Here is a 14779-nt window from a genome sequence, read left to right as displayed (position 1 = left end):
TCATTAGGAAGATGTGATGTGCTAGGGGTGATCTAACTTGTTGCCAAATAATATAGTGCTCATTTGAAAATTAGAAACTAGTTAAACAACTTAAAGTGTGGAAAATACTATCTAACTAGAGAATTCAAATGTTTCCAGTAGTCCAAAAATAAGTTTAATAACCCAAAACAAAGGATTGACTACCTAGAGTCTGCCTGCCCTGAGATCTATTATTTCTTAAGGATGCCATATTGTTTATATAAGTGATCAAGAGTTGACTTGGAAAAAAGCTTGAACCCTGAGTAGGAAAAATCGTAAGTAAATTTTATTGAAGACAGAAATTAAAACTCAAAAAAGAAGCATCATAGACACACTTTATGGTAGCTTTTAAAAAATGAAAAGTGAGCAGGTACTTTCAAATTGCCATTCCTTAAGGAAAGAAATCTCATCTTGAGGGAAAATTGCAACCATTAACAAAGATTTTGATTCTTAGAAAATAGTGTGGGTCTTTACTCATGTTTTGGACTCCAGAGGAAAAAGGAACACTTCCTAAATGCCTTGGTAAGCTAGTCATGCATTTCACTGCAAGTTGTAAAGCAGTAGAACATGCACAAGGGGCTCATAAGTGTATTTTAGAGTTAGGGAATATCATTTACACCATTTTTATATTGTCAATATCACCTCCAGATAATAAGATTAAGCTTTAAGCTACTGTAAATCTACAGGTTTGCTCACCTTTGTATAATATCATTTTTAATAGAATGAAACTCACATAAATGAATATTTGATTGAGATAAACCTAATAAAATGATGCACTTATTACACAGGATTTATTGAAATCTAGAACAGATACAAAATGATACAGAGAGTTTGATTTTTCAGTGAAGTGCATTGAGTAGATTTTGGGTTTTCTTTGTTGGAATGAAATTTTGACCAGGTCTTATTGTTTTTTCTGTGCAGCCTGAACACTGATGCCGGAACTCCAACTGATCATAGGCACGAATAGGGTGCTGTAGCAGTTACCTGCTTATCTAGTGTTGTAATTCTTTAGAATTCATACTTAAATTCTTAAACTATGGAACCTTCAATTACTATTTGTTCATTACTGATAAATAGAACCTTGCACGTACAGGGAAAATGTGCTAGAGAATGGACTTCACAAATTTTTAGGGGTTAATCATAATGATGGCTGAACATGATACTTTACACTTCTTTAACCCCTTTCTTTCATAGTGTTTCACAAACATTATCACATTAATCCACACAGCATCCTAGTGGGGTAAGTAGGAGGAAGACATGTTAAGATTTCTAAATGCCCGTAGAGAGAAATTAAAATGCCGGCACAACCACTTTAAGCTGTGGTTGCTATGAAGTAGCTTTATATTTGTCTGACCTGGAGTTTAACAGCAATTATATCAGGAGGTAATTCATTTGTGTGAATGATCAATATTTGTTATCACTGCTTTTGAGCTCACCTCTCTAAAGGAAACACTTTGCCTGTAATGTTCTCTATGGAAATATAGGCAGCTCTAGTTTCTAGATTATACCACATCTAGTTTTCTCCTTGAACTATTGATGGTGGAGCAAGTAGGTTAACCCCTTTCTACTAGCACATTTCCATACCTGTAAGAAGACAATGCCAAAAGCAGATATCTAAGGTACTTAAAATTTTATTCTCTTCTCCCTTTCCCTGACTTGTTTCCTGTTTATTAACCTATCAGCAAGCAAAAGAGTGAAAAATCTAGAGATATAAGGAGGGAGAAAGACATCTGGGAATTTTTCACTGTTCACCCTCTGGACTAGACCTGGCTAACTGCCTAACATGGTCAAGCAATTAGGACCAAGTGGGTCATTTCACTTGCACTGCCTAGGAAATGGCTTCAAATGTGTTCAAATGTTTACTTAATAAAGACCTAGCCATAGGCTGATGGCAGAACCTGTCGCCATCATTTTCATGCCACCTAAGAATTCAATAGAGCAGTATGCTAGTGTGCTAAGTGGTACTCTAATGATCAGAAAGATTTAATGCTCCTGCTAAAATGTCCACCTCTTACAAACCAAAACCTAATCCATGTATTATATTTGCATCTCCCCTGGAATTAAATTCCAATGTGACAAAACACTTCACTTGTCTTATGCAAAAGGTCAAGGGAGTTTTTATCCACCATCAGATAATCAGTACCCTATGGTAGAACATTCAATTCCTGATGGAATGGCCACTGAGTTTACACACTTTTTAAATATTACATTAGTTCATATCAGTGTGACATTTCAGTCATTTACGCTCTGAAGGAATTTCTTCTAAGGCACAGTTGGCTTCCAGTGCTTTCCATGGACTCTAGAAGGTCTGCTTATGTAGAATAGGTGTGCTGGTTTAGCTCAATTTGATGAAATGACGCCAAATAAGAAATGGTTGAGGAGAAGGACTGAGGCAAGTCAAATCAAAAATTTTACTAATATCAAATATTGAACTGAATAGCAATGAAGTTTGACTAAAAATATAACATCCAAAATGTCTCCTCATTATATAGTCAAACAGCATATATTAAATGATGGAGAAACTGAACAACATTTTCAGATGAACTCACTTAAAAAGAAATTAGTGTGTTTACAAATAGATATGATTGACTTACTTTGATTGAACTTTATGGGGTCTTCATGAGTTTTCTTCTGATCTTTTCTCATATATCTGCCTTCTTTATAACACATGATTCCTAGCTATTATGATTCATAAGGTTCAGATAGACCACAGAAGGCAAGCCTCACACTTAATGGAGTTTGAAGCAGCCAGTTGTAGCCCTTGTAAGATAAGTCTGTTGATGAACAGAGGGTCTCCTGTGTGGAAGGGGTCACGTCAGCCTTCTGTTCCATAGTACATGCCCATGTCAGTCAGTGTTGTGTAAAGGGAATGACCACATGGGTCTGTATTTTTACTTAAGAAATGATGATAGATATCTATAGATATCTATCTATATAGATATACCAAATTCCCACTTTACTCATCTGATAAATGTTAAAGCAATAAATTCTATCAGTTCTCCCCAAATGTCAGACTGTGTCCCTCCTTGTAAGTTCCCAAGATCCCTGACATTCCTCCAGAGCAGCTTTGTTCCTTGCTCTTCCTGATCTTTAATCATGTTTACATCCAGAATGCATATGAAATCATCTCTGTTTGGAGCTCAAGTACAAACACTCTTAAAAACATGAAACATTCAATTACTAATTAGCTGTTTCCTGTTCCTAATGAAGTTAGCACACCAAGTATGGATTAAAATTCAGCTACTGCTCCCCTCTGTTTATGGTTCCAGATGTTTTTGTTTTATCTAGGAGTTTACTTTGACAGCTACAACTAAATGATAAATCACTCATATTATAGCTGAAATGCATTTTGAAATTGAAATGTGGCAAACTTTGAGATCACTTCCCTGACCAGTGTCAGTTAGCAGGTCAATACTGGTTCCTTCCTTATGATTGTTCAGCATTGGCGTAGGTAAAGCACTATTGGAGTATGTGTCAACATTATACAGCATACTATACAGGCGTTTAATTTGCTACTATCCTCAAAATTCGGAGAAAAAATTTTACTACTCTGAAATCTCAAATTATTGTATTCTAGCTACAAAACTTGACTCAATTAATACTGTCTTCTTCTTGCTAGTCTAGTTTTTCTTTGGCTGTCCGAGCTGAGCTGCTGTGGAAACTGTCCCTCATAGGCCTTGTAAGCAGGCACAATTATTGAAGGGTGTAGGCCGATGTTTGTCTCTTAATAAAGACAAGAATTATACATAATAAAAGAGGGAATTTTTTCGGAATCTACATTTTTCTAAAGGATAAACATCCTTTGCCATTCATTACTGTGTTTCTGTACAATTTTAAGGGGGTATTCTTTGTTTTGTTATTGCTTTCAAGTTTGTAAAGTTCACAGTTTGTATTGCATGATTTAAGCTTTAGCTATATTGTATAAATTTCAATCCTGGTAAATGGTTATTTGTAATTTGATGTTAAGGGCTTTCCTTTGACATTTAGACTGTGTATACAAATGATAAGGTAGACTGCAGAACTGAGCTACTACCTGGTCAATTTCATCAGAGTAGATATTCCAAGACTCCACAAAGGAGTCTGAGAAATTCTCTAGGGTGACAGATTATCAGACACTTGCTAAGAACTCAAGTTCTGTTTTCTTTTGGTCCCTAGAAAACCTCAGGTGAATTCCATGGGCTCCTTGGCAAACTGTCTGGTTGACATCTATTGAAATCTGGCCATCCAGCTAGTCTAACACTGACCTAAACTCTTTCACTCTTCTATCAACCTTATTACCTCTTAATTTTTGGTTATGAGATATTATTCAGAAAGTTCCACTGACTCTCCATGATTCCTTCTATCCAGAAAGAACAAGCATTTAAAAATATTCACAAAGTTAAAAAGGTATATACTTTCCTTCTGACAATGCTAAGCTTTGGCTAAACTGAGCTAATATTTTAGTTTAGCATATCAGTCCTCCAAAGATAATGTACTCTCTCTTTATATATAAAGATAATTGAATCACAACCATGATCTTTAAGTGTACCTCAAGCACAGGTGATGGATTTGGAATGAGTCATCCATACTTTATTTCCTACTTTTACTTTTATAAGCAAAGGCCGATTTTGCGATGCAGCTAGATACAAACCCAGGTCATCAACTCTTGGTATGACAAAGAGCAATTTTAGACAAAGAGAGATAAAATTGTTTTTTTAAAAAAGCTTTCCAACTATAACTTTTACCCATACCAATCTAATAAAATTGGCTTGGATTCTTTTAATTACCAACATTCAAATGGATACTGGTTTAATCAATTACCATGGTTGAAATGATAGTCTGAGCTAGTCTCCCTTCATGCAGTATACACAGTCTCAAAGTTAACCTGGGGATAGGAAGTTCTAAATGTATAAAGCTTTCATTATCTTAGATCACAATCAGATACCCTTTTCCCCCTAATTTGGTGAACCATAGGGAATTCAAATGTGCCATTATGTACAAAAGGAAACTGTAATATAGATCCCTATAGACATTGCAACATAGTTCAGGAAAAGAGTATCCATCTTCAATATCTTCAGTGCTGGAGAAAGAACAGAAGCTGTGGCATGAAACTTGAAGGATCTTTGAAAACTGACACATTGATGTATCGAAATGTTGAGAAATGTTAAATTTTATCAATACAAAATCAAGCCTGTTACATCAGATCATTTTAGGTTCCTGAAGATAGAAGATTTAGTATTTTAAGCACATATCACCATTGTTCCTCAGAAGAACTAACTTGTTCTCTTTTTTTTAAAGGAGGTAACTATTACTGTTTAGCAATGGCACAACAGTTTTATTCGGCCTGAAAGGTCCTCGCTGGCTTTACATAAATGAAGATGCTTGTGAATCCAGTTTATCTCTGAAACTATTCAACATGAAGTTATTTCAATTGTCTTGATCAGCAAAGCTTTGTTTACTGAAGCAGCTATTTAATCTATGTTATGTTTTTAAAAGGAACATGTGTATACTTTAAAAGCAATGATGTAAACTTTGTCCTCACATTAGATTGACCAATTTAAAAATATGAGCTAAATCTTAATGGCAAAAGTAACTTGACCATATTTGATGCTTTTCTATGCTCATTTAAGCTTGGCTTTTTGTCTTTTAGGGGAAAAAATCAGTAGTGTGTTAGAGACTAGAAACTTATATGTATGGTTTTTCCTGTTTTACCATATATTAAGTTAAAGTATACCTTTGTTTAAAATGTACTTGCTAAACTTCAGTATAAATAAAAGCATTTTGACTTTGTCAATTGTCATTGAGTTTTTATTTCCAAATTGCCAACTGCAGACACTGAAACAGAGTTAGCGCAAATCAAAATTTAGGAACTTGGAAGTTGTTTGCAAGGCTTCTTTTAGTTTTGTTACTTGTAAATGAATATGAACATGCATGTCATTTCAATTCAACTGTTAAAACAGGCCAATATTCTTGTCTTCACTGTTCTGTTGACTCATACTGGATTTCCTTTTTGTGGCTGGTTGTGCTTACTGAACCTATTTCCAGGAGAAAGGTTTACACACTGGGAAGCAGGAAAAATATGGTGAATCAAGAACTAGAAAATCATTTTTGAATATCTATATTTTCAAAAACATTTCTTGTATTAACCCTGTTTGGTGGAGAACAAAAAGCAATGTAAGGAGTTATGTCTACTCTGGTCCTCCAAATTCCAGGTTTCTCTGTACGTCCCAGTGAAAAACTAAAATCAATCATAGCCCTTCCCTGGAGCTCATCCAAGTTCTTGTTCACTAGGAAATCTCCTGTACAGTGGCAATGCAACTTCTACTCATGACCTGTGTTGTGAAACATGTTGTATCACACAGTACTTCTGTCTGGCCATCCAATGCTATAGATCTCCAAGTTTGGAACCATGTTGCTACTTACAGATGTTATTCTCACCATCATCTCCTCATTATTCTCATTTATGGAAGTCTTGAGAGTCTTGAAAGGACTTCAAGCTCTTTCTCTTCTGTTGAGAAAAATTCTCAAGGGATTTTCCTGGCTAAACAGGCTTGCTCTGATAGTATACCAAAACACCACCAACATAAGAATACAAAAGGCAGGGTCCCCACAGTCTATCGTATGAAATGCAGATGTGCTTTATTTAAGGGTTAATGTAATGATCAAGTGAAGCCTATGTCATTAGCTACTCAGCTCCTAGAGGGTGAGGTACCTAATATTGCCTGTGGTTTAATGTCTTCAGATGGCAGTCATCTGCCCTAGCTCAACATCATTGCATGCAATTTGTTTCTGGGTCCTGTGGGTGGTTGGGACTTCTGGGGAGGAAGCAACCATAGGAATTTCCTGATTATTTGGAGCCTACTTCATTGGCCCACCTGGAGACTCACTTGGGAAAGTACTGAAATAGCAGCTCACCTTGCACTTCTGTTTCCTGGGATCCGGTTGTTTGCCATTTCAATACAAAGCCTTGAAAACCTATCATGGCACCCCCTCCCCATCACCCACATCCTCATACATACAAGAAACAGTATTAGGAAAGGAAATTGGGGGACTGCGGATGACTGTTAGGCAGAGTGGTTAAGCTACTACCTGGGACACCCATATCCTGTGTTGGAGTGTCTAGGTTTGAGTATTGGCGCCACTCCAAATTCTAGCTTCCTGCTCATGCATATCTTGGGAGACAGCAAGTGATGATGACTCAAGTACTTTGGTTCTTGTGACCCATGTGGGAGACCTGGACTGAAATATCTGGCTGCTGGACCAGTCCTGGCTGTTGCAGGCATTTGGGGGCATGAACCAGTAGACAGGAGATATCTTCCTCTCTTTATCTCTCTGTCTTTTTATCTATGTATTTCTACCTTTAAAATAGATAAAAAAGAACAGGGTACAGGAAAGGATTTTCTTTGTTGCAGGGAAGTAGTTTAATTGTATATCAATTCTTATGTATAAACATTTTTCTAGGGTTAGGTGGATATATGTTACATTATTTATATTATTTTTGAGAAAGTTCAGTTTACATTCATCCTGAGAGTGTGGCAACAGGAGGTGGATTGGCCTCATGCAAATTACAAGGTCCCTACTTCCTTAATTTTGCTACATGTAGAGTAGTGGTACGGAAACACAGGTTCCCCCACTACCAGTCATAATCATGAAACTGCCATCTATAAATAAAATCTTAGTATAATTTGTGTCCTGGTAAAAAATTTCAAGTCATCTAACCTATTTGGGATATATTCAATTATTGCTGTATTTTCCCAATGTATGTCATTCATGTAATGCCATTCATATATATTGCTATTGCTGTTTTTCCCAATATATGTGATTCATGTAATGTCATTCATATATATTGCCATTCATGTATAAGGGTCATTCATGTATAAAGGAACCCCAGTGGATTTTGTCATGAAGACATTTCTCCCCCAGCAAATACCAATGTTGTGGCTGCTTATTCGGGAAAAATCTGTGTCTGTGGATGATGTTCCAAAAATAATTTAAAGTAGAATCTGAGATTAGGAAGTGGGTGAGAGTATCTTTGGAGATTATCAAAATCTGGTATCTTGTAGGTAGGCCAGCAATTACTATTGGAAAAAATGGAATGCAAATAAACTACTACATTTTTTGGACAGCAGTCAGTATTATCAAGATCAAAACTGACATTGAACCAAAAATGTTGCCACTTCAACTTGAAATTGGAGGAAAACTACACCAAATCACACACACACACACACACACACAGCTAAGTGACTTCCTCATTTAAAGTTATAGAAATATATCAAATGTTACAAACAGTGGAAAATGAATCAGCATCTTCTTAATCCCTGTTTGCACCCATGTGCATGCACATACAGTACATATGCATGCAAAAGACTTCTGTTTTGTTTTTGTTTTTGTGTTTTTTTTTTTTAGATTTCTATTTATTTATTTGACAGGTAGAATTACAGACAGTGAGAGAGAGACAGGGAGAAAGGTCTTCCTTCCGTTGGTTCACTCCCCAAATGGCCGCAACAGATGGAGCTGTGTCGATCAGAAGCCAGAAGCTAGGTGCCCCTTCCTGGTCTGCCTCGCTGGTGCAGGGGCCAAAGCACTTGGGCCATGCTCCACTGATTTCCCAGGCCACAGCAGAGAGCTGGATTGGAAGAGGAGCAACCGGGACTAGAACCGGTGTCCATATGGGATGCTGGTGCTGCAGGCAGAGGATTAACCTAGTGCACCATGGCGCCAGCTCCTTGTTTTGTTTTTGTTTTTGTCAACAAATTACCAAAATCAAATATGAACATTTTTCCATTTCACCTGAGTCAAATATCTCTTGGAACATATAAGCAACTAAATTATTAGATGGAAAATGAAAGTCAGGCATGAAGACAGTTGGATGTCTCTTGAAGAGAGGATAGTCATTTTGAATAAAAAAATGCCTTGAAGATGATAATTCTGAATCTCAATTCATTCGTTATTTAAGTAAAAATTCCCCTCACTCAGTCCTACACTGATCATATAAGATTTTCTCTTTTTACACTTTTGTTAACTTTTATTTAATGAATATAAATTTCCAAAGTACGGCTTATGGATTACAATGGCTTCCCCCCCATAACGTCCCTCCCACCCGCAACCCTCCCCTTTCCCACTCCCTCTCCACTTCCACTCACATGAGGATTCATTTTCGATTCTCTTTATATACAGAAGATCAGTTTAGCATACATTAAGTAAAGATTTCAACAGTTTCCTCCCACACAGAAATATAAAGTGAAAAATAATAGATGATTTTTCAAATGATGATGAAATCAGATCAGACCTATTGTCAGGTTTAATCCCAGTGAGAGTCAAGTTGGGAATTGATAATTTCTTCTTTTTTTTTTTTTTTTACAGAAGATCAGTTTAGTATACATTAAGTAAAGATTTCAACAGTTTGCACCCCCATAGAAACACAAAGTGAAATATACTGTTTGAGTACTCGTTACAGCATTAAGCCTCAATGTACAACACATTAAGGACAGAGATCCTACATGAGGAGTAAGTGCACAGTGACTCCTGTTGTTGACTTTACAAATTGACACTCCTGTTTATGGCATCAGTAATCTCCCTAGGCTCTTGTCATGAGTTTCCAAGGCTATGGAAGCCCCTTGAGTTCTCCGACTCTTATCTTGTTTAGACAAGGTCATAGTCAAAGTGGAGGTTCTCTCCTCCCTTCAGAGAAAGGTACCTCCTTCTTTGAAGACCTGTTCTTTCCACTGGGATATCACTCACAGAGATCTTTCATTTAGTTTTTTTTTTTTTTTCTGGAGTGTCTTGGCTTTTCATGCCTGAAATACTCTCATGGGCTTTTCAGCCAGATCGGAATGCCTTTAGGGCTGATTCTGAGGCCAGAGTGCTGTTTAGGACATCCGCCATTCTATGAGTCTGCTGAGTATCTCGCTTCCCATGTTGGATCACTCTCCCCTTTATTTATTCTATCGGTTAGTATTAGCAGGCACTAGACTTGTTTATGTGCTCCCTTTGACTCTTAGTCCTTTCATTATGATCAATTGTGAACTGAAATTGATCACTTGGACTAGTGTGATGGCATTGGTACATGCCACCTTGATGGGATTAAATTGGAGTCCCCTGGTATGTTTCTAACTCTACCATTTGGGGCAAGTCAGCTTGAGCATGTCCCAAATTGTACATCTCTTCCCTCCCTTATTCCCACTCTTATGTTTAACAGGGATCACATTTCAGTTAAATTTCAACACTTAAGAATAACTGTGTATTAATTACAGAATTAAACCAGTCATATTAAGTAGAACAGACAAAAAAAAAAAAACTACTAAGAGGGATAATGTATTAAGTTGTTCATTAACAGTGAGGGCTATGCTGATCAAGTCACCGTTTCTCATAGTGTCGATTTCACTTCAACAGGTTTCTTTTTTGGTGTTCAGTCAGTTGTCACCGATCAGGGAGAACATATGGTATTTGTCCCTTTGGGACTGGCTTACTTCACTCAGCATGATGTGTTCCAGATTCCTCCATTTTGTTGCAAATGACTGGATCAGTTACCTTCCATTCGTTCTTTAAAGGTTCTAAGATTAAATGGAGTGATAGAACAGAAAACCTAGACCTAGGAAACTTGTTTTAAGTTTTGATAGATTAACTTCATAGGATACAAAAGCTCCAGAAATGTAAATGTACTTATGTAACAATGGGAAGGCTGGCTAGGATATGAGTATCTTTGAAATTTATCTATGCACCATGGGCAGTTTCCCTCATATATCCAAAGGACGCAGCTACAATAACCAAAAATGCAACTGAACCCAACTAGTGAACTTTTTAGGGCATGCCATGATGTTTCATTATATTCTGACAAGGTGGATATTATTCACCTTTGGACAATTTTTTGATGAGGTAAATCCATAATTTGAAGGATAAATTTATGATAAAAATCATTGTAAATCTTGCCTCTTGGTTGCCATATTTCTTTTCCATTACTATAGCAAAATATTTGAGGATAGATAGCTTATAAAGAAAAGAGGGTGGGCTGGCATTGTGGTACAGTGGATAGAGCTACCAGCTGCGATTCCAGCATCCCATATGATCACTAGTTCATGTCCCAGCTGCTCCACTTCTGATCCAGCTCCCTGATAATGGCCTAGGAAAAGCAGCTGAAGGTGACCCAAGTGTTTGGCTCCTGCCACTCATGTGGGAGGCCTGGATGAACTTCTTGACTCCTAGCTTTGGCTTGGCAATCACTGGCTATTGCAGACATCCAGGAAGTGAACCAGTGAGTAGAAGATCTCTCTCTCTCTCTCTCTTTGTTTCTCTCTCTCACTTTCTGTAACTCTGACTTTAAAAATAAATAAATACATATTTAAAAAGAGCGTTGACATTATGGAGCAGCAGGTTAAGCTGCCACCAGCAATGCCAGCATACTATATCGTAGCACAGGTTTGAGTACCCTGCTGCTCTGCTTCTGATCCTGCCCCTACTAATGCACCTGGAAAAGCAGCAGAAGATGGCCCAAGTGCTTGGGACCCCACCACCCTTGTGGGAGGCCTTGATAGAGTTCTGGGCTCCTGGCTTTAGCCAAGAGCAGCCCTGGCCATTGTGGCCATTTCAGGAATGAACCGCAGAAAAAAGATCTCTATGTCTCTCTCTCTCTCTCTCTGCCTTTCAAAAACATAAATACTTTACGAAAAAAAAAGAGTTTGGCGCTTACATATTTTTGGTTCTGATGAAGGCCTCTTGACTGCATCACATCATGGTGTATGGCAATATAGTTCAAGGTTGTGCAAGAAGGAGGTATCTCTTTTAAAATGACCCTCTCACAAGAACTAATCAGGGTCCCATGAGAATTACACACACACACACACACACACACACAAGGGCAGAATACCCAATGACCTAAATACCTACCATTATGTTCCAACTCTTAAAGTTCCTATCACTTCTTTATGCCACCACACTGGGGACCAATCTTCTAGTACCTGAACCCCTGGTTCATACCTGATCCAAATCATTGTGTTTCATCCCTGTCCCACAAGCTTCATATTCTTATCACAATGCTACATACATTCATTCCACCCCCAATAGTCCCAAAATCACAATACATACCCAATTCAAAATCTCACCTGAGACCCAAGGAAAACGCTTCCAGCTATGAGCACCTGTAATTCAAAAAACCAAGTTCTACACTTTCAAGATAGAATGGCTGGACTCTGACAAGATAAATACTCCTATTCCAAGTGGGAGGAATAAATAAGTAAATAAGAATAATTGACCCAAAGCAAGACCAATACCCTGCAGGGGAGATATTAAATTTAAAGCTTTAAGTCTTGCATCCTGTGCATACTGCAGCAGCGGTTAGGCACCCAAAGCCCAAAACAGCCCCACTCCCATGGCTTTGTTGATCACAGGATACCTGCAGCTTTCGAGGGCTAGTGTTGCTTAATGCTTGTTCTATCTTCCTGGAATCCTGGTTTCAGCCTCATTGTGTGTGTGTGTGTGTGTGTGTGTGCGTTTGGACAGGTAAAGTTAGACAGAGAGAAAGGTCTTCCTTTTCCGTTGGTTCACCCCCCAAATGGCCGCTATGGCCGGCGCGCTGCGCCAATCCGAAGCCAGGATCCAGGTGCTTCCTCCTGGTCTCCCATTCGGGTGCAGGACCCAAGCACTTGGGCCATCTTCCACTGCCCTCCCGGGCCACAGCAGAGAGCTGGACTGGAAGAGGAGCAACCAGGACAGAATCCGGCGCCCCAACCAGGACTAGAACCTGGGGTGCTGGCGCCGCAGGTGGAGGATTAGCCAAGTGAGCAGTGGCACCGGCCAGCCTCATTGTGTTTTATAGTGGATAATGTGTGTAGGGACTAAATTCCTGTGGGAAACTTATGCCTGGCCTCCCGGGTTTTTCCTTGAAATCTCAGTGCATGCCTCTATGATCGCCCAATCTTAAATTCTGCACACCTGCAAAAGCAGCATCAGGTGAATGTGACCAATGTCTGCAGCAGGTAGGGGCCTGCTTTAATCACAGCTGCAATTGTAGAGCACGATACTGGAAAACTAGGAGCGGAATCTCGAACTGGCGCTCCACTGCTCCCAGACTTGCTCCCTGAAACAAGTGTGTCCTTCCATGCCTCAGGGGCTATGATGGGAAGAGTTTCTTGAAGATTTCTAAGCCTCTTTTTCATTGTCTCCATGCAAAGCAACTGGTTCACTTTTATTTATGCATGCTTTTGCAAAGGATCTCTGTGGTACATACACCTTTACATGCTTCTTTCAGGCCCTTTTCCTGGTCAGGGTGTGAATTTTCTAAATCTTTCCACTGTGTTTCTTTTTCTTTTCAAGTCTCACTTTATTTCTGAATAAAAGCAGTCCTGCCAAATTAAAAAAATGGATTTGCCAAATAAACTGTCCTTCATTATTAAATTTTTAAAGGATTATTTTTATTTATTTGAAATGTAGAGTTACATAGAGAGGTAGAGAAAGAGAGAGAGGTCTTTCATCTGCTGGTCAATTCCCCAGATGGCCGCAACGATCGGAAATGCACTGATCTGAAGCCAGGAGCCAGGTCTCCCACGTAGGTGCAGGGGCCCAAGAACATGGGCCATCTTTTACTGCTTTCCTAGGCCACAGCAGAGAGCTGGATTGGAAGAGGAGCAGCCAGGACTAGAACCTGCACCCATATGGGATGCTGGCACCTCAGGCCAGGGCGTTAACCCGCTGGGCCACAACGCTGGCACCCTTCATTATTAAATTTAGACTTCCATAAAGCCATAGGGCATGAACAAAGTTTGGTCAAGTTCTTTTTAAAAATAGTTTTGATTTTTTGCATTCCATAAGGATTTTATACCCTTTTCATTAATGTGAAATAATTGCCCATGCCTATGTGATACAGTGTGACCTTTCAATACATGTATATATCATGCATTGATCAAATTATGGGATCTAGAATTTTTATTTCCTTATAATATTTTAGCTCTGGAATCTTCCAGCTCCTCTATTCTAGTTCTTCATATGATATTTAAGTTATTTTCAACTATAGCAACCCCACTGTGCTGTGCAACACTAGAAGATATTCCTTTTACCTAATTGTGTGTGTGTTTATTTTAAAAGATTGGTTTCATTTATTTAAAAGGCAGAGTTACAGAGAGAGGCAGAAAGAGAAATCTTCCATCTGCTGGTTAACTCCCCAAATGTCCACACGGCCAGGGCTGGGCCATGCCAAATACAGGAGCTATGAACTCCATTCAGGTCTCCTACTGTCAAGGGCCCAAGTACTTACACCATCTTCTGCCACCTTTTCAGGCACATTATCAGGGAGCTGCATGGGAAGTGGAGCAACCAAGACTCACAATGGTGCCCATATGGGATGCAGATGTCTCAGGTGGCCCCATAATCTGCTGTGCTGCAACACCAGCCTTGCTTTGACCATTTCTACTGGATTGTTTGATTGCTTGATGTTGATTATCTTGATTTCCTCATACATTCTAGATTTCAATTCTTTACCAGATGTATCATTTCCAAATATTTTCTCCTATTATGCTTTTACACTGTTGATTGTCTCCTTTGCCGTCAGAAGCTTCTTAGCTTTATACAATTTCATTTGTCTATTTTCACTTTTATTGCCTGTGTTTTTGGAGTCTTATCCAAAAGTCATTTCCTATGCCAGTGTCTTGGAGTATTTTCTCCAGTAGTTTCATATCCTATATTTAGATTTTTGATCCTTTTTGAGTTGATTTTTCTATAGGGTATAAGATAAAGGTCTTGTTTCAAATTTCTACGTGGAGATCCAATTTTTCTTAACATCATTTATTGGAGA

The 14779-nt window shown here is 38.5% G+C and overlaps 1 protein-coding gene across 4 annotated transcripts in view; it reads left to right on the top strand.

The window, feature by feature from the left end:
• Positions 1–5791, top strand: part of DACH2 (dachshund family transcription factor 2) — a 573911-nt gene extending 568120 nt beyond the window's left edge. For 3 of the 4 annotated variants that reach the window (XM_002720253.6, XM_017349997.4, XM_089324087.1), the window contains one exon: positions 5296–5791. In XM_002720253.6, the coding sequence (XP_002720299.2) occupies positions 5296–5345 (50 nt within the window). In that variant the 3' untranslated portion in view covers positions 5346–5791. Of the gene's footprint in view, positions 1–939 lie in introns of all 4 variants that reach the window. The other variant, XM_017349998.4, reaches the window with a different exon arrangement.
• Positions 5792–14779: the final 8988 nt, after the last annotated feature.

The sequence above is a fragment of the Oryctolagus cuniculus genome, chromosome X, assembly GCF_051225735.1.
Source record: "Oryctolagus cuniculus isolate XC-2025 breed Fujian yellow rabbit chromosome X, ASM5122573v1, whole genome shotgun sequence".
Lineage (NCBI taxonomy): Eukaryota > Metazoa > Chordata > Mammalia > Lagomorpha > Leporidae > Oryctolagus > Oryctolagus cuniculus.
Note: the sequence above shows the minus strand (reverse complement) of the source record. Positions and strands in the feature narration are given on the sequence as shown.